The 25,275-nt window shown below is 41.8% G+C and overlaps 1 protein-coding gene across 1 annotated transcript; it reads left to right on the top strand.

Moving 5' to 3' along the window:
- Window positions 1-30: 30 nt before the first annotated feature.
- On the top strand, window positions 31-24,685 carry LOC311139778 (ATP-dependent DNA helicase Q1-like). The gene is given in 15 exon segments (XM_084174726.1): window positions 31-98; window positions 5,704-5,776; window positions 6,537-6,758; window positions 14,199-14,378; window positions 15,409-15,515; window positions 15,781-15,979; window positions 16,264-16,430; window positions 16,608-16,689; window positions 20,650-20,916; window positions 21,156-21,294; window positions 21,424-21,515; window positions 21,689-21,905; window positions 22,183-22,312; window positions 23,910-24,468; window positions 24,471-24,685. Coding segments are annotated over 14 exon segments (2,502 nt in total). The 5' UTR covers window positions 31-98; window positions 5,704-5,754; the 3' UTR covers window positions 24,590-24,685.
- The last annotated feature ends 590 nt before the right edge of the window (window positions 24,686-25,275 follow it).

Here is a 25,275-nt window from a genome sequence, read left to right as displayed (position 1 = left end):
TTTTTTCACCGGCGCGAGCTGTCTAGCAACCTTCAACAGAAAAGGGAGTGCAAAAAAACAGTGCAAACTCAAGTAGTGGGGAGAGTGAATGGTCATAGGTGAGTGTTGCTTTGCTTTGTTCTTTCAATTCCTCTTTCCCCTTTCCCATAATTTCGTTCCACACGTTATTATCATTAATGGCTAGCCAAATATTTAGCTGTCAAAAAGTTTAAGTATAATTTGCTAGCTAGTCAGCAAGGTTGGCTAACATTAACATTAGCTGTTTGGAGCAGGTGGCTGATTCCCGATGGAGGCTGGTTAACGTACTGCTAGGGTGGTTGATCATTGGCAACATATTAGCTATCTAACTATCATTGGCTAGCTATCTAATATGGTGAAGAAAAAGCTAAGAAAAAGAGTAAAGCCACATGGAGGAAGAGGAAGGGTGGGGGCTTTCCCGGTTCACACAAATGTCCGTTTACTTTGCACAATAAATGTTTAAGTTCGGCCTGCTTGCCAAAAGCTCAAGGAAACAGCTTGTCCATGTATGGATAGATTCAAAGTGTATTTTATCCATACATTTTAGAATATATCCTTTGTTAATGCACATTATACCATGGCATTGTTGAATACTTTTTTCTGATTGGCTTGAAGGGCATTCTAGAGCGTGCATTATTTCCCTTTATAAACTGGGTAGTTTGAGCATTGAATTCTGATTGGCTGAAGGCCATGGTATATCAGACCGTATACCAAGGGTATGACAAAACATTTCGTTTTACTGATCTAATTACATTGGTAACCAGTTTATAATAGCAATAAGGCTCCTCTGGGGTTTATGATATATGGCCAATATACCACGGCTAAGGGTTGTGTCCTGGCACTCTGCGTTGTGTCGTGATTAAGAACAGCCCTTAGCCATGGTATATTGGCCATATACACCTCCTCTGGCATAATTGCTTAAATAACGCACAGTATATTTGCACGGTAGAATTCAATGGCAATAGTTAATTCTTACATGTTCTATGTTTGAGCTGCTTTTGAAAGCAATAGTCGAATTGAAAACATTATTGGCATTGTTGAATTTGATTTTCATAATGGCAAGCTAGGACTGATGGTTTGGTTAACTAAACTAGCAGGACTGTTTGTTTGGTTACCATAGCAACTATGTAGCTATCTAGTAAGCTTGCTAGCTACGTCAGTGGATGTTGAACACATTTCTAGGGGCAAATCTGTTAAATTATAGCTATGGTATAAAAGGGATAATCAACCCGGGACTCTGCGTTCTCTGGATAATAATAAATAAAAAAATGCAACTTTGTGGAAGGTCAGTTCCACTCTGCTAGCGCGTTGTGGAACACACCTTCCATGTCACTCATTATTTTCCATAGAACGCATAGCCCCTCGTTGATTATTCCTTACATATCCAATGTTGAGGGAGAAAGATTGTAAGCAATCTTATAAACACCCCTTGACCTTTTTTTTCCCCCACATTTTGTTGTGTTACAAGGTGAGATTAAAATGGATTTTAGTTGTAATTTTTTGTTAACTATCTACCCAAAATACTGTAATGTCAAAGTGGAAGAAAAATGATAACATTTGTAAAATAATAAAATAAAATAATAGTCTTGATTACGTAAGTATTCAACCCCCTGAGTCAATACATGTTAGAATCACCTTTGTCAGCGATTACAGCTGAGTCTTACTGGGTAAGTCTCTAGAGCTTTGTATACCTGTATTGTACAATATTTGCACATTATTATTAAAAACATTTTTCAAGCTCTTTCAAGTTGATTGTTGATCATTGGTAGACAGCCATTTTCAAGTCTTGCCATAGATTTTCAAGCCAATTTGTCAAAACTGTAACTAGGCCACTCGGGAACATTCAATGTCGTCTTGGTAAGCAACTCCAGTATATACAGTGGGGAAAAAAAGTATTTAGTCAGCCACCAATTGTGCAAGTTCTCCCACTTAAAAAGATGAGAGAGGCCTGTAATTTTCATCATAGGTACACGTCAACTATGACCGACAAATTGAGGAAAAAAAATCCAGAAAATCACATTGTAGGATTTTTAATGAATTTATTTGCAAATTATGGTGGAAAATAAGTATTTGGTCACCTACAAACAAGCAAGATTTCTGGCTCTCACAGACCTGTAACTTCTTCTTTAAGAGGCTTCTCTGACCTCCACTCGTTACCTGTATTAATGGCACCTGTTTGAACTTGTTATCAGTTTAAAAGACACCTGTCCACAACCTCAAACAGTCACACTCCAAACTCCACTATGGCCAAGACCAAAGAGCTGTCAAAGGACACCAGAAACAAAATTGTAGACCTGCACCAGGCTGGGAAGACTGAATCTGCAATAGGTAAGCAGCTTGGTTTGAAGAAATCAACTGTGGGAGCAATTATTAGGAAATGGAAGACATACAAGACCACTGATAATCTCCCTCGATCTGGGGCTCCACGCAAGATCTCACCCCGTGGGGTCAAAATGATCACAAGAACGGTGAGGAAAAATCCCAGAACCACACGGGGGGACCTAGTGAATGACCTGCAGAGAGCTGGGACCAAAGTAACAAAGCCTACCATCAGTAACACACTACGCCGCCAGGGACTCAAATCCTGCAGTGCAAGATGTGTCCCCCTGCTTAAGCCAGTACATGTCCAGGCCCGTCTGAAGTTTGCTAGAGTGCATTTGGATGATCCAGAAGAGGATTGGGAGAATGTCATATGGTCAGATGAAACCAAAATAGAACTTTTTGGTAAAAACTCAACTCGCCGTGTTTGGAGGACAAAAATGCTGAGTTGCATCCAAAGAACACCATACCTACTGTGAAGCATGGGGGTGTAAACATCATGCTTTGGGGCTGTTTTTCTGCAAAGGGACCAGGACGACTGATCCGTGTAAAGGAAAGAATGAATGGGGCCATGTATCGTGAGATTTTGAGTGAAAACCTCCTTCCATCAGCAAGGGCATTGAAGATGAAACGTGGCTAGGTCTTTCAGCATGACAATGATCCCAAACACACCGCCCGGGCAACGAAGGAGTGGCTTCGTAAGAAGCATTTCAAGGTCCTGGAGTGGCCTAGCCAGTCTCCAGATCTCAACCCCATAGAAAGTCTTTGGGGGGAGTTGAAAGTCTGTGTTGCCCAGCGACAGCCCCAAAACATCACTGCTCTAGAGGAGATCTGCATGGAGGAATGGGCCAAAATACCAGCAACAGTGTGTGAAAACCTTGTGAAGACTTACAGAAAACGTTTGACCTGTGTCATTGCCAACAAAGGGTATATAACAAAGTATTGAAAAACTTTTGTTATTGACCAAATACTTATTTTCCACCATAATTTGCAAATAAATTCATTAAAAATCCTACAATGTGATTTTCTGGATTTATTTTTCTCATTTTGTCTGTCATAGTTGACGTGTACCTATGATGAAAATTACAAGCCTCTCTCATCTTTTTAAGTGGGAGAACTTGCACAATTGGTGGCTGACTAAATACTTTTTTTCCCCACTGTATTTGGCCTTGTGTTCTAAGTTATTGTCCTGCTGAAAGGTGAATTTGTCTCCCAGTGTCAGTTGGAAAGCAGACTGAACCAGGTTTTCCTCTAGGATTTTGCCTGTGCTTAGCTCTATTCCGTTTATTTTTATCTTAAAAAACTCCCTAGTCCTTGCCAATGACAAGCAAACCCATAACATTCAGCCACCACCATGCTTGAAAATATGGAGAGTGCTACTCAGTGATGTGTTTGTTGTGTTGGATTTTCCCCAAACATAACACTTTGTATTCAGGACATAAAGTTAATTTCTTTGCCACATTTTATGAAGTTTTACTTGCCTTATTGCAAACAGGCTGCATGTTTTGGAATATATTTTATTCTGTACAGGCTTCCTTCTTTTCACTCTGGCATTTAGGTTAGTATTGTAGAGTAACTACAGTGTTGTTGATCCATCCTCAGTTTTCTCCTATCAAAACCATTCAACTCTGTAACTGTTTAAAGTCACCATTGGCCTCATGTAGGGCTGGGCGATATAGCCTAAAAATCATATCTCAATTTTTTTTCAAACTTTATGCGCTTCTCGTAAAAAATATAATATTTTCTCTAAATAAGCGTAGTTGTACTATTAAAGGTCAAATACACTGCATTTCAAACAGTCAGCAATAATATAATGAATTCAGGGCTTGTGAAGTTATACCTAGGCTAAATATAAGCCTTCCACAACCATAGAACCCACTAATAATTTTATAAAAATAGTTTTGCAATAATCACTGATCTGGCTTTCAAGTCTGTCTATGAAAATGCCCTTTTTTGTTACAAATGTAACTAGAACCATGCATAATGCACATTCACTAATAATGACTAACTTCTTGTAGCAGGCATTAGGCTACAGAAAATTAACACAGGTCTCATCAACAATTGTTATATTTCAAGTTTAGCCTCTTGGATCTACTTGCTAGCTAACAAGGTTGAACAGTTGAATTGTTATGAACACACCCTTTTGTCTGTCTCCAACTGTTTGAAAAGAATGTTTGCATGTCCACTTTGTTCAGATGTTGAAATCAAGTGGCCTACCTTATTTCTCAGAATGAGAATGAGTAGCCAATTCCTTATATAATTGTGTTTATGCTTATTGCACATTTATAAATCACAGACTAGACAGCTAGTATAATAACAGCCTTTGTCTAAAATGCTGCTAGCGGTACGTGGTACCCCAATGCCGCGCGCAACAAACTGTGCAATAATTTTACAGAATCAATGTTCGTTGATACTCTCGTTTAGTAGTCTGCTCTGCATGCAATTTGAGTAGTTGAGACAACTTTTCTAACGATAAACTTTTTAACTTTTCCTTTATTACAGTAAAATCATGTCTCAATGTGTTTTGGTGTCCATATGACCGATTCTGCTGGACCAAACCTCAAATGCAAATAGTGAGTTGAAACCGCTTGTCAGAGAGGAAGCTGTGATCTCTCAACTTTTTTGGTAAGAGAGGCAGGGGGAGGGGCTTGGTGTGTGTGTGTAAACCATAGAGGAAGAGACGAAGCGAGAGGTTTCACTTTCGCTCAAATCTGTCAAAAAATAAGGCCAATGTGTTTCTATGGGCTTATTTAGGATCTAAGCTTGTCGCCTGCCTTCCCGCCTTTGGGACAACGACTCTCATTGTTAGGGCAGAGACGTGCATCTCGTCATTATATACAGATCTGTTGTGTAAATGGGAAGGTTCACAAAGCACATCTACCAATATGTGCCCTTCTTTGAGAGGCATTGGAAAATCTCCCTGGTCTTTGTGGTTGAATCTGTGTTTGAAATTCACTCCTCGACTGAGGGACCTTACAGATAATTGTATGTGTGGGGTACAGAGATGAGGAAGTCATTCAAAAAATCATGTTAAACACCATTATTGCACACAGTGAGTCCATGCAACTTATTATGTGACTAGTTAAGCACATTTTTACTTCTGAACTTATTTAGGCTTGCCATTGCAAAGGGTTTGAATACTTATTGACAAGACATTTCAGCTTTTAATTTGTAAAAATGTATAAAAACATAATTCAACTTTGACATTATGGGGTATTGTGTGTAGGCCAGTGACACACAATCTCAGTTGAATCCATTTTAAATTCAGGCTGCCTGTAACATAACAAAATCAGGAAAAAATTAAGGGGTGGGAATTCTTTCTGAAGGCATTGCATAACACTGACATTTAACTCCCTCATTCAACAGAGTGATACAATTCTGCAAGGTGGTTGATTGCATTGTAGATTTGTCTTGGAAATGGACAGTGACAGTGCCAATGGTAAGTGACTTTAATCTCACATTTCTATCCCCCTTTCTCAAAATTATGGTAAAAAACCCATAGAGAAACAGACAGAGCTGAGCTTGGATCTCATCATCCAAGGTATTGGATATGCTATTGTTTTTGCGAACTGAGCTGAGCAGGTGAGTCCAGAGGGACAGGTGCTACTCTATCCTCCCCCAGGGGGTATAATGGTGACTGTGAGAGAGACTGATGTGTGTCTGACATCATTAGTGCCCTACCTGTGAAACACAGGTCGTTAGTGACTTGGTGGTGTCAGACCTGAAAGTCTCCTCGTATAGGATCACATGGGATTGGTCCCAGAGGAAAGCTAACCAGGGCAGATTGTGCCAAACTTTGAAATTAATATAATAATAATTGATATTAGGCCCTGGCCAACATATTTACAGTGTTTATCTACAAGGATTTAGCACAGCATTTAAAAGAGAAGTGAGCTTGCTGTTTTCCATTTCTGATTCATGGTACCACTCTTGTCTTTGTGCATGTGTGTTCAATTCATATTCTATATTATTTCTATGTAGGGCCTAGATACCGTAGAGAACTTTGACTGCAGTGAATGAAAAAGTAATTAAAAGATAAAATGGTGATTAGCCTATTGTTCTCCTCCCTACCAGAGGGGCATGTGTGTTACATGAATGCTCAATCGTAAGTAGTAGATACCATAGAGCACATTGACTACGGCATATAAAAAAACCTTTGTTAAATAATTATGGTTTAATTTTTTGTTCTCCTCCCCCAGACGTGCAGGCAGAGCTGGACTCAGTGGAGGCAGAGCTGGAGGTGGTGGAGCTGCAGATAGCTGAGCTGCTGGAGAAGCAGGCTAGCCTGACCTCCAGGAAGAAACGGCTGCTCTGCAAGCTGGAGGAGGCATGTGACTCCGCCCAGCCCTCTGGATCCTCCTCAGGCTCTGGATCTGGACCTGCAATGACCAAGCAGGAGCTGTTGCGCTATGAGAATGATGGTACAGTGGCACATACATACAATATACACTGAGTGTACAAAACATTAAGAACACCTTCCTAATATTGAGTTCAACAGGGATGCTGGCGAATGTAGACTCCAATGTTTTCCACAGTTGTCAAGTTTTCTGGATGTCCTTTGGGTGGTGGACCATTCTTGATACACACGGGAAAATGTTGAGTGTGAAAAACCCAGCAGCATTGCAGTTCTTGACACACTCAAACCGGTGCGCCTGGCACCTACTAACATACTCCGTTCAAAGGCACTTAAATCGTTTGTCTTGCCCATTCACCCTCTTAATGGCACAGATACACAATCCATGTCTCAATTGTCTCAAGGCTTAAAAATCCTTCTTTAACCTGTCTCCTCCCCTTCATCTACACTGATTTGAAGTGGATTTAACAAGTGACATCAATAAGGGATGATAGCATTCACCTGGTCAGTCTATGTTAGGGATGCAAATTTAGGTCAATTTTGTTGGCGACTAACTGACCCTCATTAACTGGTCAACAAAAGGTTTTTAAAAAATCCAAACAAAAATCCAAACAGTCAAAAAACATGACCAAAAGAAAATACAATCAGAGATCTGTATACAGTGGGGAAAAAAGTATTTAGTCAGCCACCAATTGTGCAAGTTCTCCCACTTAAAAAGATGAGAGAGGCCTGTAATTTTCATCATAGGTACACGTCAACTATGACAGACAAAATGAGAATTTTTACTCTCCAGAAAATCACATTGTAAGATTTTTAATGAATTTATTTGCAAATTATGGTGGAAAATAAGTATTTGGTCAATAACAAAAGTTTCTCAATACTTTGTTATATATCCTTTGTTGGCAATGACACAGGTCAAACGTTTTCTGTAAGTCTTCACAAGGTTTTCACACACTGTTGCTGGTATTTTGGCCCATTCCTCCATGCAGATCTCCTCTAGAGCAGTGATGTTTTGGGGCTGTCGCTGGGCAACACGGACTTTCAACTCCCTCCAAAGATTTTCTATGGGGTTGAGATCTGGAGACTGGCTAGGCCACTCCAGGACCTTGAAATGCTTCTTACGAAGCCACTCCTTCGTTGCCCGGGCGGTGTGTTTGGGATCATTGTCATGCTGAAAGACCCAGCCACGTTTCATCTTCAATGCCCTTGCTGATGGAAGGAGGTTTTCACTCAAAATCTCACGATACATGGCCCCATTCATTCTTTCCTTTACACGGATCAGTCGTCCTGGTCCCTTTGCAGAAAAACAGCCCCAAAGCATGATGTTTCCACCCCCATGCTTCACAGTAGGTATGGTGTTCTTTGGATGCAACTCAGCATTCTTTGTCCTCCAAACACAACGAGTTGAGTTTTTACCAAAAAGTTATATTTTGGTTTCATCTGACCATATGACATTCTCCCAATCCTCTTCTGGATCATCCAAATGCACTCTAGCAAACTTCAGACGGGCCTGGACATGTACTGGCTTAAGCAGGGGGACACGTCTGGCACTGCAGGATTTGAGTCCCTGGCGGCGTAGTGTGTTACTGATGGTAGGCTTTGTTACTTTGGTCCCAGCTCTCTGCAGGTCATTCACTAGGTCCCCCCGTGTGGTTCTGGGATTTTTGCTCACCGTTCTTGTGATAATTTTGACCCCACGGGGTGAGATCTTGCGTGGAGCCCCAGATCGAGGGAGATTATCAGTGGTCTTGTATGTCTTCCATTTCTTAATAATTGCTCCCACAGTTGATTTCTTCAAACCAAGCTGCTTACCTATTGCAGATTCAGTCTTCCCAGCCTGGTGCAGGTCTACAATTTTGTTTCTGGTGTCCTTTGACAGCTCTTTGGTCTTGGCCATAGTGGAGTTTGGAGTGTGACTGTTTGAGGTTGTGGACAGGTGTCTTTTTTACTGATAACAAGTTCAAACAGGTGCCATTAATACAGGTAACGAGTGGAGGACAGAGGAGCCTCTTAAATAAGAAATTACAGGTCTGTGAGAGCCAGAAATCTTGCTTGTTTGTAGGTGACCAAATACTTATTTTCCACCATAATTTGCAAATAAATTCATTAAAAATCCTACAATGTGATTTTCTGGAATTTTTTTTCCTCAATTTGTCTGTCATAGTTGACGTGTACCTATGATGAAAATTACAGGCCTCTCTCATCTTTTTAAGTGGGAGAACTTGCACAATTGGTGGCTGACTAAATACTTTTTTCCCCCACTGTATAATGACGAGATGCTTATGTTTCCGCTCTAACAATGGGAGTCGTCCCAAGGCGGGAAGGCAGGCGACAAGTTTAGGCCCAAAATAAGCCCATAGAAACGCGTTGGACAGATTTTGGCGAGAGTGAAACATCTCGCTTCGTCGCCTCTTCCTCTCTGATACTATGCATGCATACAAGGACCGGACATTTTTCATTATGAGGTTAATGGAAACATGCAACAATAGCAAGCCTATCGTCTTACTGTCAAAAGTCGATAACCTATTATTTAACATGCAACTCCTTTAATGAAGCGGCTAATAAAACCTCATTTTCAAACATTTGCCCAAATGCAATTCGCGGAAAAAACACAGTTCTAAAGTGCGCACCTAATGCGAGCAGTTCCATATGTGACAGAGATGAAAATCTCAGTTAGAAACGTAGAAAGAGTGGGAATCTAATAGCAACTATTATGATGGGTTGCTAATATGACTAGGATTGTGCCTTTGGCTTCTGGACAACGAAATAAAGTTTATGTGAAAACCAATAGAACAGGAGAGAAATCTTGGTTAATGGCATGAGGAAGTCTTTATAAAATAATTGCCTCCACGTTTCTATGGATGGATTTTTGCAAGGCTACTTTGAAGTAAGGTAAGACATGCCTCGTTATTTGAAGTAAAGTAAAATGTTCAGATTTCAAACAATTATCTGCCTCAAGCTCACATTGCAAAGTGGTGGGTGACGCACTGATAGTCAACGGTTAGCAGGCTACAGCCTATGCATCCGAATGGCGAACGAGTTGAGATTGAGAAATAAAAATAGTTCATTTTTAATCGTGGCCACCAAAATTAACACGAGATTGCATTTAGAATTGTTATTTGTTGCGCAATGACTGGGTTTAAAAAAGCAGGTTTCACTCCAGTAGCCTACAGGCTTTTTGAGGAGCAACTCTGTCTGACAGGTGGTAGGCTATTCCGCTCCTTAAACTAGGCTCTGTATGCTGTGCACGTGTGATAAATTAAATGCATGACGACTAACGAAAATACACATGCACCAATTTAATTCCACAAAATTATGCTAGTTAACCTATAGAGCGAGAAGCATGATCTCTCAAATGTATTTTCGGCTAACCGATTAACACTTAACCTTAACATCCCTAGTCTATGTCATAGAAAAAGCAGGTGTTCAGTGTGTGTGTGTGTGTGTATGTATGTATGTATGTGTTTGCATATATATACAGTACCAGTCAAAAGTTTGGACACACCTACTCTTTCAAAGGTTTTTCTTTATTTGTACTATTTTCTATGTTGTAGAATAATAATGAAGACATCAAAACGATGAAATAACACATGGAATCATGTAGTAACCATGTAGTAGCTATTTTACCAAGAAGGAGAGTGATTGAGTGCTGCATCAATGACCTGGCCTCCACAATCCCCCGACCTCAACCCAATTGAGATGGTTTGGGATGAGTCGGACAGCAGAGTGAAGGAAAAGCAGCTAACAAGTGCTAAGCGTATGTGGGAACTCCTTCAAGACTGTTGGAAAAGCATTCCAGGTGAAGCTGATTGAGAGAATGCCAAGAGTGTGCAAAGCTGTCATGAAGGCAAAGGGTGGCTATTTGAAGAATCTCAAATAGAAAATATATTTTGATTTGTTTAACACTTTTTTGGTTGCTACATGATTCCATATGTGTTATTTCATAGTTTTTATGTCTTTTTATTATTCTACAATGTAAAAAAAATAGTAAAAAATAAAGAGAAACCCTTGAATGAGTAGGTGTGTCCAAACTTTTGATTGGTAGTGTATATATATATATTTATTTGTTTCTTAAATGATTCCACTAATTTGAAGGGGTGTCCACATACTTTTATGTACACAACCGTTCAAAAGTTTGCGGTCACTTAGAAATGTCCTTGTTTTCGAAAGAAAAGCAATTTTTTTTGTACATTTAAAATAACATCAAATTGATCAGAAATACAGTATAGACATTGTTAATGTTGTAAATGGCTATTGTAGCTGGAAACGGCTGATTTTTAATAGAATATCTACATAGATGTACAGAGGCCCATTATCAGCAACCATCAGTCCTGTGTTCCAATGGCACGTTGTGTTTGCTAATCCAAGTTTATCTTTTTAAAAGGCTAATTGATCATTAGAAAACCCTTTTGCAATTATGTTAGCACAGCTGAAAACTGTTGTGCTGATTAAAGAAGCAATACAACTGGCTTTTTTATTTATTTTTATTTATTTTTATTTAACCTTTATTTAACCAGGTAAGCCAGTTGAGAACAAGTTCTCATTTACAACTGCGACCTGGCCAAGATAAAGCAAAGCAGTGCGATTAAAAACAACAACACAGAGTTACATACGGGGTAAAACAAAACAAAGTCAAAAATACCACAGAAAATATATATACAGTGTGTGCAAATGTAGCAAGTTATGGAGGTAAGGCAATAAATAGGCCATAGTGCAAAATAATTACAATTAGTATTAACACTGGAATGATAGATGTGCAAGAGATGTGCAAATAGAGATACTGGGGTGCAAATTAGCAAAATAAATAACAATATGGGGATGAGGTAGTTGGGTGGGCTAATTTCAGATGGACTGTGTACAGGTGCAGGGATCGGTAAGGTGCTCTGACAACTGATGCTTAAAGTTAGTGAGGGAGATAAGAGTCTCCAGCTTCAGAGATTTTTGCAATTCGTTCCAGTCATTGGCAGCAGAGAACTGGAAGGAATGGCGGCCAAGGGAGGTGTTGGCTTTGGGGATGACCAGTGAGATATACCTGCTGGAGCGCATACTACGGGTGGGTGTTGCTATGGTGACCAATGAGCTAAGATAAGGCAGAGATTTGCCTAGCAGTGATTTATAGATGGCCTGGAGCCAGTGGGTTTGGCGACGAATATGTAGTGAGGACCAGCCAACAAGAGCGTACAGGTCACAGTGGTGGGTAGTATATGGGGCTTTGGTGACAAAACGGATGGCACTGTGATAGACTACATCCAATTTGCTGAGTAGAGTGTTGGAGGCTATTTTGTAAATGACATCGTCCAAGTCAAGGATCGGTAGGATAGTCAGTTTTACGAGGGCATGTTTGGCAGCATGAGTGAAGGAGGCTTTGTTGCGAAATAGGAAGCTGATTCTAGATTTAATTTTGGATTGGAGATGCTTAATGTGAGTCTGGAAGGAGAGTTTACAGTCTACAGTATTTGTAGTTGTCCACATACTCTAGGTCAGACCCGTCGAGAGTAGTGATTCTAGTCGGGTGGGCGGGTGCCAGCAGCATTCGATTGAAGACCATGCATTTAGTTTTACTAGTGTTTAAGAGCAGTTGGAGGCTACTGAAGGAGTGTTGTATGTCATTGAAGCTCGTTTGGAGGTTTGTTAACACAGTGTCCAATGAAGGGCCAGATGTATACAAAATGGTGTCGTCTGCGTAGAGGTGGATCTGAGAGTCACCAGCAGCAAGAGCGACATCATTGATATACACAGAGAAAAGAGTCGGCCCAAGAATTGAACCCTGTGGCACCCCCATAGAGACTGCCATAGGTCCATACAACAGGCCCTCCGATTTGACACATTGAACTCTATCTGAGATGTAGTTGGTGAACCAGGCGAGGCAGTCATTTGAGAAACCAAGGCTATTTAGTCTGCCAATAAGAATGCGGTGTTTGACAGAGTCGAAAGCCTTGGCCAGGTCGATGAAGACGGCTGCACAGTTCTGTCTATTATCGATTGCGGTTATAATATCGTTTAGGACCTTGAGCGTGGCTGAGGTGCACCCATGACCAGCTCGGAAACTGGATTGCATAGCGGAGAAGGTACGGTGGGATTCGAAATGGTCGGTGATCTGTTTGTTAACTTGGCTTTCAAAAACTTTCAAATGGCAGGGCAGGATGGATATAGGTCTGTAACAGTTTGGATCTAGAGTGTCACCCCCTTTGAAGAGGGGGATGACCACGGCAGCTTTCCAATCTCTGGGGATCTCAGACTTTACGAAAGCGAGGTTGGTACAGGCTAGTAATAGGGGTTGCGACAATTTCGGCGGCTAGTTTTAGAAAGAAAGGGTCCAGATTGTCTAGCCCAGATGATTTGTAGGGGTCCAGACTTTGCAGCTCTTTCAGAACATCAGCTGTCTGAATTTGTGTGAAGGAGAAGTCTCAACGTCAACAGTGAAGAGGCGACTCCGGGATGCTGACCTTCGAGGCAGAGTTGCAAAGAAAAAGCCATATCTCAGACTGGCCAATAAAAATAAAAGATTTTATTTATTTCACCTTTATTTAACCAGGTAAGCCAGTTGAGAACAAGTTCTCATTTACAACTGCGACCTGGCCAAGATAAAGCAAAGCAGTGCGATAAAAACAACAACACAGAGTTACATATGGGGTAAAAAAAACATAAGGTCATAAAATACAACAGAAAATATATATACAGTGTGTGCAAATGTAGCAAGTTATGGAGGTAAGGCAATAAATAGGCTATAGTGCAAAATAATTACAATTAGTATTAACACTGGAATGCTAGATGTGCAAGAGATTATGTGCAAATAGAGATACTGGGGTGCAAAAGAGCAAAATAAATAACAATATAGGGATGAGGTAGTTGGGTGGGCTAATTTCAGATGTGCTGTGTACATGTGCAGTGATCGGTAAGGTTCTCTGACAACTGATGCTTAAAGTTAGTGAGGGAGATAAGTTGGGCAGTCTGAGATATGGCTTTTTCTTTGCAACTCTGCATCTGTGTGCATAATATGTTCCAGACCTGGGTTCAAATACTATTTCAAATATCTCAATTACTTTCACATACATTTCTAAGTAAGTATTCAGATAATTTTTATTTGAAAAGACAAGTAGTTGAATATTGTTATGTATTTCACAATACTCATACACTGACTCAAATACACTCCCATGCATTTAACCCAGGTATTTTGAAAAAAGTATTTGAAAATACTTTCAAATACAAGGCTATTTATAGGAAATTAACATATTATTTGAAAATACTCAAATACATAGAAAAGAAATATTTAAATAACAAATAATCTAATACACATGTATTTTAACTCAGGTCTGATTTGTTCACATCCAAGAAGATAGGGCTATCTTTCCAGGAGCTGAATTGAGCAAACAGTTAAATTAAAGCAAAAAGAAATATGTAGATTGTGTCCAAAGTGCTATTTTATTAGGTCGGCTACAATGTTGAAGGCTGAATATATTGCTGTATTGTATTTTGACAAGCTTCAATGTTTTCTTTCCAAACCTAGATTTCCCGTGGTCTACAGAGCTGAAGCAGAATCTGAAGGATGCGTTCCAGCTCTCTAAGTTTCGTCCTCTCCAGCTGAAGGCCATCAACCTTAGTATGTCTAGTAAAGACCTCTTCATAGTGATGCCCACTGGACGAGGGAAAAGCCTCTGCTATCAGCTACCTGCAGTCTGCTCTGAGGGTAAGGGGGGAACGCACAAACATACACACGCACACAAAATACATGCATACATGCATACAGACACATACACACCAGGTGACGTGCATATACTGAAAACACTAATGTTACAGTTCATTAATTGTTGTGTGCTGTGCAAACACGTACTGCAGACAGGGCTCTAAATTAAAACATTTCATTGGTAGCACTGGTGCACCCAAATTAAAAAAGTTAGGAGCACCACATGAAATTTAGGAGCACCAGAAAATAATATTTGTTTAATTGATTGAGATACAGCCTATATGAATTTTACTTACTTTTGAAGCACATGTTGTGCCCTAGAAACGAATATGTAACACTGTAAAGACATTTGTTTATTAAAAAAGCTAAAATGTTGAAACAAATACCTATCATTGAAATTACAAAGTAATTTGGAGAATATTAGGTTTCTACATTGTGTAAAAGCACAATTTTCCAATTGAGATGCATTACATTTAAAATGATACACTATCTTTAAGAACGTCAGGTTTGTGTTGACATGCAGCAGATCTGTCATTCATTCATTCATTGCTCTCCTGAAAAAGCTATCCCTTTTCCTTTGTTTCTGTGCCCCCAAATGTTTGGATATACTGGTGAAGTTACCAGGGTATTAGCTAGCTAGCCAATGAGGTAACAAATGGTTGACAAATTCAAATAGCTTTAGAACGGCCCATGACATGGTTTATGAATGCTATAGGAAGATGTTGCACTGGTAATATGGGTCAGCCATTTTTGCTGTAGTAATGGTGCAACTATGAACGTAATAAATCTGCACTCACTTTTTCTCTAGGGCACTGGGAAACAACGGTACAGCGAAGCCTTATCATTACAACTATTATTATCAGGGAGATTCTTTCCCTAGGCGGTCTCTGCTCCCAAAATAAAACTCCTGGTTGCACAGCAACATTTTTGGTCGCATATGCAACTAAATTGGTCGCAGTTTAGAGCCCTGACTGCAGATTGTTACAGCCATTACTCGCTGCAGTGTTCTTCTAACGTGTTTGTGTGCTGCCAGGTTTCACTCTGGTCGTAACTCCTCTAGTTTCTCTGATGGAGGATCAGCTCATGTACTTAAAGTCCATTGACGTTGAAGCCGTCTCTCTCAATGCATCCAGCAGTAAGGTAATAACCAACACAAACACTTTCTACATATTATTGATACTTGGCTGGTATTGCAGGGATGTAGCTCAGTTGGTAGAGCATGGCGTTTGCAACGCCAGGGTTGTGGGTTCGATTCCCACGGGGGGTATGAAAAATAATGTATGCACTCACTAACTGTAAGTCGCTCTGGATAAGAGCGTCTGCTAAATGACTAAAATGTAAATGTATTGATTATGATTATAGCTGTAGGATTTGTGTTTGATTAGACTTCTGATATGTACCTCAGGAACATGCTAAAATGGTCCTAGCTGGGATGACCGACACCAAAGCGCCTTTCAAGCTGCTGTATGTGACTCCAGAGAAGATAGCGAAGAGCAAGCTGCTAATGTCGAGGCTAGAGAAGGCCTACAATGCAGGCAGGCTTAGCCGTATTGCTGTGGACGAGGTGCACTGCTGCAGCCAGTGGGGACACGACTTCAGACCTGGTGAGAGACTGTACTGTATATGGGCTACTTACTTTTTATTAGTCTCCTTACTTTGTTTTCGAAGGTAAAGGGCAACTCCAACAAATCACTCAAAGTAGAATTCTAATAACGCTATGTTTTACATTACAATACCCAAACAAGGATATCACCATATAATTAAACAGAACACTTCAATGTATCTCTATGCATACCACTTGCATGCCCAATAGATTGCTTCATTCTAAGTAGTATGCTGTGAGTTTTGTGTGGGGCTGATAGCCAACTACCCACTCCTCTACCGCCAGACTACAAGCTCCTGGGGATCCTGAAGAGGCAATTCCCAAAGGTTCCGTTGCTAGGGCTGACGGCCACGGCAACCAGCAGTGTTCTAAAGGACTGTCAGAAAATCCTGTGTGTCCCTGAGCCAATCACACTCACCGCCTCCTTCAACCGCACCAACCTCTACTACGAGGTGGGCGTCATGGCAACCATACACACCTGGCCTCCACCTGCTTGGCAAACACCTGTTGATGTTCTTTTGACCTTTAAAAATACACACGCTTTTGTTTCTAAAGGGAATGCTTGTTAGATTCCCGCTGTATCTCTGCACTGAAGTTTTGAGGATCTGTACTGTTTTTGTGTTTCTCAGGTACGCTTTAAAGACTCGAACAGTGATGATTCAATCAGTGACATCTCAGCACTGATCAAGGAGAGATATAAGGACCAGTCAGGTACTTTGAAAGGAAAAACAAGGATAGGTCAAAATTCAGTTTGTCCTATTTTCGAAATCATCAGCAGCTTGTTATCCAGACTATTTCAAGATGGTGTAGCAGTGCGGTCGTGTTCTTTGTTGTGTGTCCGTGTAAATAGCCTGTTTTTTATTTATTTTTCGTACATATTTCCCTATCACACTTTTCATCCCACTACTAAATATACTTTCCTGCAACCTGCCTCACTCAATGTGGAATGGATTATATTATTTACTCACCTTTATCTAGAATCTCCAGTTGAAACTAGCTAGCCAGCTAACTAGCTACTTGCTATTAGCCACCGTTAGCGGTTTTCACCCAGATCATCGGATTTTCTGCCGGAATAACTGAATCACTGGACCCTAACACCGGATCGCAACTAGCTAGCCGCAACCGAATGGATGTTGCTGTAGGCTAATCACCACTGCCCCCGAAGCAAGCACCAGTTAGCCTTGAGCCAGGCCCATATCCCAGCTATCTACCTCTTTGTCTACCGGAGGGGAGGAGCCAGCTAACTAGCTACTTGCTATTAGCCACCGTTAGCAGTTTTTCACCATTGTCCGTGGCCTGCACTACCTACCAGCCAGCTCTAGCCTGGACTATTATCGGCCAGTCTGCACTGTCTGCACAGCGCGTTATCGACCCAGAACATATCGGATTTTCTGCTGGAATCACTTAATCACTGGACCTTTAACACCTGACAACTAGCTAGCTGCAACCAAATGGATGTTGTTGTTGGCTAATCAGCCTTTAGCTAGCCTCGAGTTAGGCACATCTCCCGGCTATCTACCTCTCTGTCAACCGGACGGGACCTCCTAGAGTCGACACGGAGCCCCGCCGATCCATCACGACTGGTCTGCCGACGTAATCGTCTGTGGTTTCAACAGGCTTCCCGTTGCTACGACCACGAAGATCCATCTGCCAGCCCCGGCCCGCTAGCACACGCAAACAGCCGTGCTTCCTGCTCGCTGTGCTTTAGCACCAATTTGAACTGCTCTCGGACTCACATATTGCTGTTAACTGAACCTTATGATCACTCAGCTGCACAGCTGATGCCTGCTGGACTGTTATTTTACACGGTACCCTGTCCTGTTTATCTGTTTAGCCTCAGCCCAAACTTTCATCGCCATTACCAGTTGTTGTCTTAGCTCTCTCTAATAACACCTGTGATTGCTTTATGCCTCTCTCCCATGTCAATATGCCTTGCCTATTGCTGTTCCAGTTAGTTCTTATTATACAATTTCAATATAGAACCCCAAGTTATTCTCAAACTGCCTCAAATAGCTCCTTTGTTCCACCCCCCATACACGCCGAGACCGGCTCAATCGGTGCCTCCAGTGATGCTATCTCTTTCATTGTTACCCAACGCTTAGGTTTACCTCCACTGTACTCATATCCTTCCATATCCTTGTCTGTACATAATGCCCTGAATCTATTCTACAACGTCCGGAAATCTGCCCCCTTTATTCTCTGTACACAACGCACTAGAAGACCAGTTCTTAAAGCCTTTAGCCGTATCCTTATTCTAGTCCTCCTTTGTTCCTCTGGTGATGTAGAGGCTAACCCCTGCAGCCCCCAGTATCACTCCTACTCCCCAGGAGTTACCATTTGTTGACTTCTGTAACCGTAAAAGCCTTGGTTTTCTGCTCGTTAACATCAGAAGCCTCCTTCCTAAGTTTGAGTTATTCACTGCGTTAGCACACTCCGCAAACCCTGATGTTCTAGCAGTGTCTGAATCATGGCTTAGGAAGGTCACCAGAAATGTCCATCCCCAACTACAACATTTTCCGTCATGATAGAACTGCCAAAGGGGGTGGAGTTGCAATCTACTGTAGAGATAGCCTGCAGAGCTCTATCATACTATCCAGGTCTGTGCCCAAACAGTTTGAGCTCCTACTTCTAAAAATCTACCTTTCCAGAAATAAGTCTCTCACTGTTGCCGCTTGCTACAGACCCCTCTCAGCCCCCAGCTGTGCCCTGGACACCATATGTGAATTGATTGCCCCCCATCTATCCTCAGAGTTCGTACTGCTTGGTGACCTAAACTGGGATATGCTTAACACCCCGGCCATCCTACAATCCAAACTAGATGCCCTCAATCTCACACAAATTATCAAGGAACCTACCAGGTACAACCCTAAATCTGTAAACATGGGCACCCTCATAGATATCATCCTGACTAACTTACCCTCTAAATACACCTCCGCTGTCTTCAACCAGGATCTCAGCGATCACTGCCTTATTGCCTGCGTCCGTAACGGGTCCGCGGTCAAATGACCACCCCTCATCACTGTCAAACGCTCCCTAAAACACTTTAGCAAGCAGGCCTTCCTAATTGACCTGGCCCAGGTATCCTGGATGGATATCGATCTCATTCCGTCAATAGAGGATGCCTGGTTGTTCTTTTAAAAGTGCTTTCCTCTCAATCTTAAATAAGCATGCCCCATTCAAAAAAATTCAGAACTAAGAACAGATATAGCCCCTGGTTCTCCTCAGACTTGACTGCCCTTGACCAGCACAAAAACATCCTGTGGCGTACTGCATTAGCATCGAATAGCCCCCGCGATATGCAACTTTTCAGGGAAGTTAGGAACCAATATACACAGTCAGTTAGGAAAGCAAAGGCTAGCTTTTTCAAACAGAAATTTGCATCCTGTAGCACTACCTCCAAAAAGTTTGGGGACACTGTAAAGTCCATAGAGAATAAGAGCACCTCCTCCCAGCTGCCTACTGCACTGAGGCTAGGAAACACTATCACCACCGATAAATCTACAATAATCGAGAATTTTAACAAGCATTTTGCTACGGCTGGCCATGCTTTCCACCTGGCTACCACTACCCCGGCCACCAGCTCTGCACCCTCCGCTGCAACTTGCCCGTGCCCCCCCCGCTTCTCCTTCACACAAATTCAGACAGCTGATGTTCTGAAAGAGCTGCAAAATCTGGACCCCCTACAAATCATCTGGGCTAGACAATCTGGACCCTTTCTTTCTAAAAATAGCCTCAGAAATTGTCGCAACCCCTATTACTAGCCTGTTCAACCTCTCTTTCGTAACGTCTGAGATCCCCAGAGATTGAAAAGCTGCCGCGGTCATCCCCCTCTTCAAAGGGGGTGACACTCTAGATCCAAACTGTTACAGACCTATATCCATCCTGCCCTGCCCTTCGAAAGTTTATTTACTACCCACCACTGTGACCTGTACGCTCTTGTTGGCTGGTCCTCACTACATATTCGTCGCCAAACCCACTGGCTCCAGGCCATCTATAAATCACTGCTAGGCAAATCTCTTCCTTTATTTTAGCTCATTGGTCACCATAGCAACACCCACCTGTAGTATGCGCTCCAGCAGGTATATCTCACTGGTCATCCCCAAAGCCAACACCTCCTTTGGCTGCCATTCCTTCCAGTTCTCTGCTGCCAATGACTGGAACGAACTGCAAAAATCTCTGAAGCTGGAGACTCTTATCTCCCTCACTAACTTTAAGCGTCAGTTGTCAGAGCACCTTACCGATCACTGCACCTGTACACAGCCCTTCTGAAATTAGCCCACCCAACTACCTCATCCCCATATTGTTATTTATTTTGCTCATTTGCACCCCAGTATCTCTATTTGCACATCTCTTGCACATCTATCATTCCAGTGTTAATACTAATTGTAATTATTTTGCACTATGGCCTATTTATTGCCTTACCTCCATAACTTGCTACATTTGCACACACTGTATATATATTTTCTGTGGTATTTTTGACTTTGTTTTGTTTTACCCCATATGTAACTCTGTGTTGTTGTTTTTATCGCACTGCTTTGCTTTATCTTGGCCAGGTCGCAGTTGTAAATGAGAACTTGTTCTCAACTGGCTTACCTGGTTAAATAAAGGTGAAATAAATACAAATAAAAAAAATTATCCAAACTTGAGGTATTATGCTTCTGCTTTTGGCAGGGATAGTGTACGTGTTTTCCCAGAAGGATGCAGAGACAGTGTCAGCAGACCTACAGAAGAAAGGCATCAATGCATATCCATACCACGCTAACATGAATCCAGAGGACAAGTCACAGGTTCACCGCAAATGGGCCACCAACAAGATCCAGGTGGTGGTAGCTACTGTGGCGTTTGGGATGGGGATCGACAAGCCTGACGTCAGATTTGTCATCCATCACACCATCAGCAAGTCCATAGAGAACTACTATCAGGAGAGCGGCCGAGCAGGTAGACAACTCTTTTCTCCCATCTCATAGATTTGATAATTTAGGAATAACACCTGATCCCTTGACCTCAGAAAAGGAGGAATACTATTTCTACATAAAAAAAAAAAAATTTCCTCTGATTTGCCAATTGTACTTTTACTTCGACTGTAGCCATGCGAGTAGCCAGTTTGTTTTTAAACACTCTTAAATAATTTTTCTCCTACCTTTATCAATACCATGGTCCTCTCTCCGTTCCTCCAGGCAGAGATGATAAGCCGGCTGACTGCATTGTGTACTTTGGCTTCAACGACATCTTCAGGATCAGCACCATGGTTGTCATGGAGAATGTAGGACAACAGAAGCTGCTGACCATGGTCGACTACTGTCAGAACGTAGACAGGTACTGAGCTGGACCAATCACAACGCTCTCATTGACATCACTAGATTACTTATGTGACAATTTTAGTTGTGTAGATAGCTGTGTGAGGATCTCAAGGGTACAGTACGTGTGTATCTCTATTGTTTTAAGGTGTCGGCGCTCAGTGATCGCTGTTCACTTTGATGAGGTTTGGGATGATGAAGGATGCAACGAGATGTGTGATGTCTGTCGCCATGGCAATGGTATGTGTATAATATGGTGAACATACCACTTTTCAAATCTAGCGTACATGGCGTGCTAGGGGCAAAGGGGTAAATTTGGAATTGGGCATATGAGTTACTCTCCCATCTAATAGAAAGATCTGGCATAATTTATATTGAGTCTTCATACCAAGTATACCTGTGTTTCCATCCAGACTACATCACGGTGGACATCACGCAGCATGCTAAAGATGTGGTCCAGATTGTGGAGCTGGCGGGCTCTCTGGACGAGAAGCTGACCCCCTTGAAGGTGACCGAGGCCTGGATGGGGAAGGGTCCGGCCAAACGCAGGAAGATGATCCAGACCACCACCCTGTCTCGCCTGGAGGTGGAGGCCATCATCACAAGCCTACTGCTGCAGGGATACCTTAGGTACTGACTGACTTAACGTTAAACCCTTTACCAGTTCAATACGCTTACTGCTGCAGGGCTACCTCAGGTAGGCCTACGACCTAGGGCATGTTCAGTGGGGCACACCATCATCATTTCAGGCAGTACCTCCCTAAAGAACACATCCTTGTCTTACATCAGGTACTGACTAAGGACAAATAGGGTTGTGAGGAGGTCACAATGGACTTGTACTACTGCACATCTGGTTGCTTTTAGAATGTTCATCTTTGTTTACCCCCTTTTTTTCTCTTCTCCACAGTGAAGACTTCAGTTTCACTCCATACACCACCTACTTCTACCTGAAGCTGGGTCGTAAGGCCCCACTGTTGAAGAACCAGAGTCACTCCATCACCATGAAGATGAGGAGGACAGGCCTGGACGCCAACACGGTCAGTACTATACAGCAATCGGTACAGGAATCATTCAAACAGGAAAGCCTTTGGGTGCATCTCAATAGGCTAAAGTGGCCTCCTTCATCTGCACATAATCGATATGATAAATGACTACCCGGTAATAGCTTTTTTTGTTGTAATTTTTCTAGTCCGTGCAGACTAAGGATAGGAAGCCACTTTTGTCTGAAATACCTCATCCAGGGATGTCTTTTCTGCTTATCACATTTTATTTGTCTATTTCTCCTTCTGTACTTCTGACTGAAATATTTCAGTGTAAATTATTTCCCTGTTTAAAGTAGTACTTTACTCAACCTGTATCTTTACTCCTTGTATCTCTTTGCCCCGTCTTCTCTCTGACATTTCAATCTGTTTATTTTGTCTTCTCTGTATCTGCCCTGTGTACCTCTATTGCTTACTTGTCTACTTACCTGCAGGTAAGTGAACTATGTTGTCAGTTTCTTTTCCTTTCAGGCCATTGGAAGAAGGATCTAGATTTTTTTTCTTCAGCATTTTGATTGTATTATTTATTCAATCACCAACAAAATCAGAGCGTTTTCCCTTTTATCTATGTTAATTATTATTTTAAAGATTGAGTAGAATCATTCTTACCACCATCACCCTTGATTGTCATAAGCATGCTTACTGTAAACGAAACACTTTTCCCTAATCACTGTAGTTCTAGTGCTGTAGGTTTTCTAAACAATGTAGTGTTGCGTAATACCAGACAGGCGCCGATATCAGGGCCCCAAGTGCAGTACAACAGCTGTAGTTTTGAGTGTTACTGAGATCTAGGCCTACTTATCTAATCCATGTTGATATTTGCTAAAGGTGACCAAGGTGCCGGTAGTGATTGATCACAATCAATCCTAACACCTTGATATGGGAATGTTTCATGTTTCTGGTTCTCCCATGTCAATCCTTAAACCTTCCTCTGCTTACGTTATTACCCACACCTAGCTTAGGTGAGTGTTTGTGTGTGTGTGTGAGTGAGAGAGACAGACAGACAGGTTAAAGCTGTTGTTGATGACCTACAGGTAAATGTGACCCAGGTAAAGACCAAAGGAGGAAAGAGATCTGGTGACAATGCTGCAAACTCCCCTGTCACCAAGTCAAGAAAGACCTCTAGTGCCCCCCTGAAGAGACCAAAGAAAAAGTACAGTTCCCTGATTCTCTATTCAACCCACTGCATCTATGGCATGGCACTGTCTGGGCAACCATGTGTATGTCAATCAGGTTAAAGACAAATATGTAACGTTGGGTCCTGAATGATATCCTTACAGAATGCATCATTATTAATAAAATAATGAAATATGCATGGTCATATTTCTGTAAACACTTAACCATTGTTACAGCTTTCTTGGTTTGTGGCCTAACTCAGTCCTGTGTGTATGTCCTATCAATGTCTACACACATGGCTGTAGATTCATTATGGAGCATGCTTTCACTAACTCACGCTATGCCACACTAACATTGGGTTTCACTAACATGGTTCTGTAAACAGCATGCCCAATCCCAAATCAACCATCTTCTTCGATTTGGGATTGGTTCTTCAGTAAAGTCAGGGGTCACTGACACTTCATGTTGTCTCCCACAGGAGGACCAATTAGCTGCTGGAGCTAAAGAGGTGGTGGTGACCTCCCAGTCCCCTCCTCCCGTTGCCCCCAACGACAGCAGCACTCCCCCTCCCAGACACAACAAACTGATCAAGATGGATAAAGAGCAGCAGAATCTGGCCGGGAAACAAGACAAGGACCATGACCAGACAGAAAGACAGACAGGGGAGGACCAGAATGACCCTGCTGCTGCCCAGCCCACTGCCATTGAAGTAGACGTAGAGATCAATATTATAGAGAAAGTTAATGACAGCGAATCCCCACTACCGCCATTAAAACTACATTCAAAACCTAAATCAACCACCCCTCAAAAGAAGCGGAGGAAACCCTGTACTGCTGCTCCTGCTGTGGTCCCAGTGCCCTCAAAAGGTGCAGTTACAGACTCTGACCACCAGAGGCCAGCATTGGTCAACTCTCCCTCCCAGGTCTCTATCATCTCCGAGGCTGCAGTGGAGGAGCTCTGTGACCTGAGGAACTATTACAGCAAACAGCTGAGGCGGATAAACTACATTTCCCATGAGTACTTGCAGAATCAGGGGTGCTGGCCTGTATCAGAGAGCCACTAAAGAGCCTGCGCCTCCCCCGTGGCGCAATCATCGCCCGGACGGCACGCAACCTGTGGACCAGAGTCAGCTCCAGAAGGAAACTCATCCAAAGATGACCCCTTGACCTTCCCTGGGACAGTTGACATTCAGATGTGGACACTACTGTACTGTATCTCTATTTTTCACGTCCAATGTTGCCAGACCTAGAGCCTTGGGGCAGACGCGTCTACTTTATTTTTGTAACTTGATGTTCTATTTTTCTGAAATGGCTTTGACTGAGAGAATATCCGCATCCAAGTTAGTTTGAGATTTTAATATTTTACGGTTGGATCAATACCACTGTTAGCCTAAGATAAAGAATGAAGAGCTGTTTTTGTTGACATTTCAATATTTTACTTTGGATAAAGTACCACACATGAACTGAAGAATGTTTTCACAATGTATTATTTGTCACTGTTTAAATGTTTTTTTTTGACATTTATATATTTTGGTTGAAAAGTTTGATGTTTTTTGCACCCGCTTCTGGTATATTTTCTGAGTTCCACTAAACCCCCAAAACACAATAAGAGCACTTATCAGGAAAATAATTACATTAAAACAATAATATTGAATCTATATACGCTGTAAAAAATGATGTTGAATCTGCTTAAAAAATTAAGGCAACAATTTACACAATATTATTGAAAAGTTTGGGGTCACTTAGAAATATCCTTGTTTTCGAAAGAAAAAGCAATTTCTTTGTCCATTATAATAACATCAAATTGATCAGAAATACAGTGTAGACATTGTTAATGTTGTAAAT

Source organism: Coregonus lavaretus (assembly GCF_964263955.1).
Source record: "Coregonus lavaretus genome assembly, chromosome: 13".
Classification (NCBI taxonomy): Eukaryota; Metazoa; Chordata; class Actinopteri; order Salmoniformes; family Salmonidae; genus Coregonus; species Coregonus lavaretus.
This window is presented reverse-complemented; position numbering and strand designations above follow the sequence as displayed.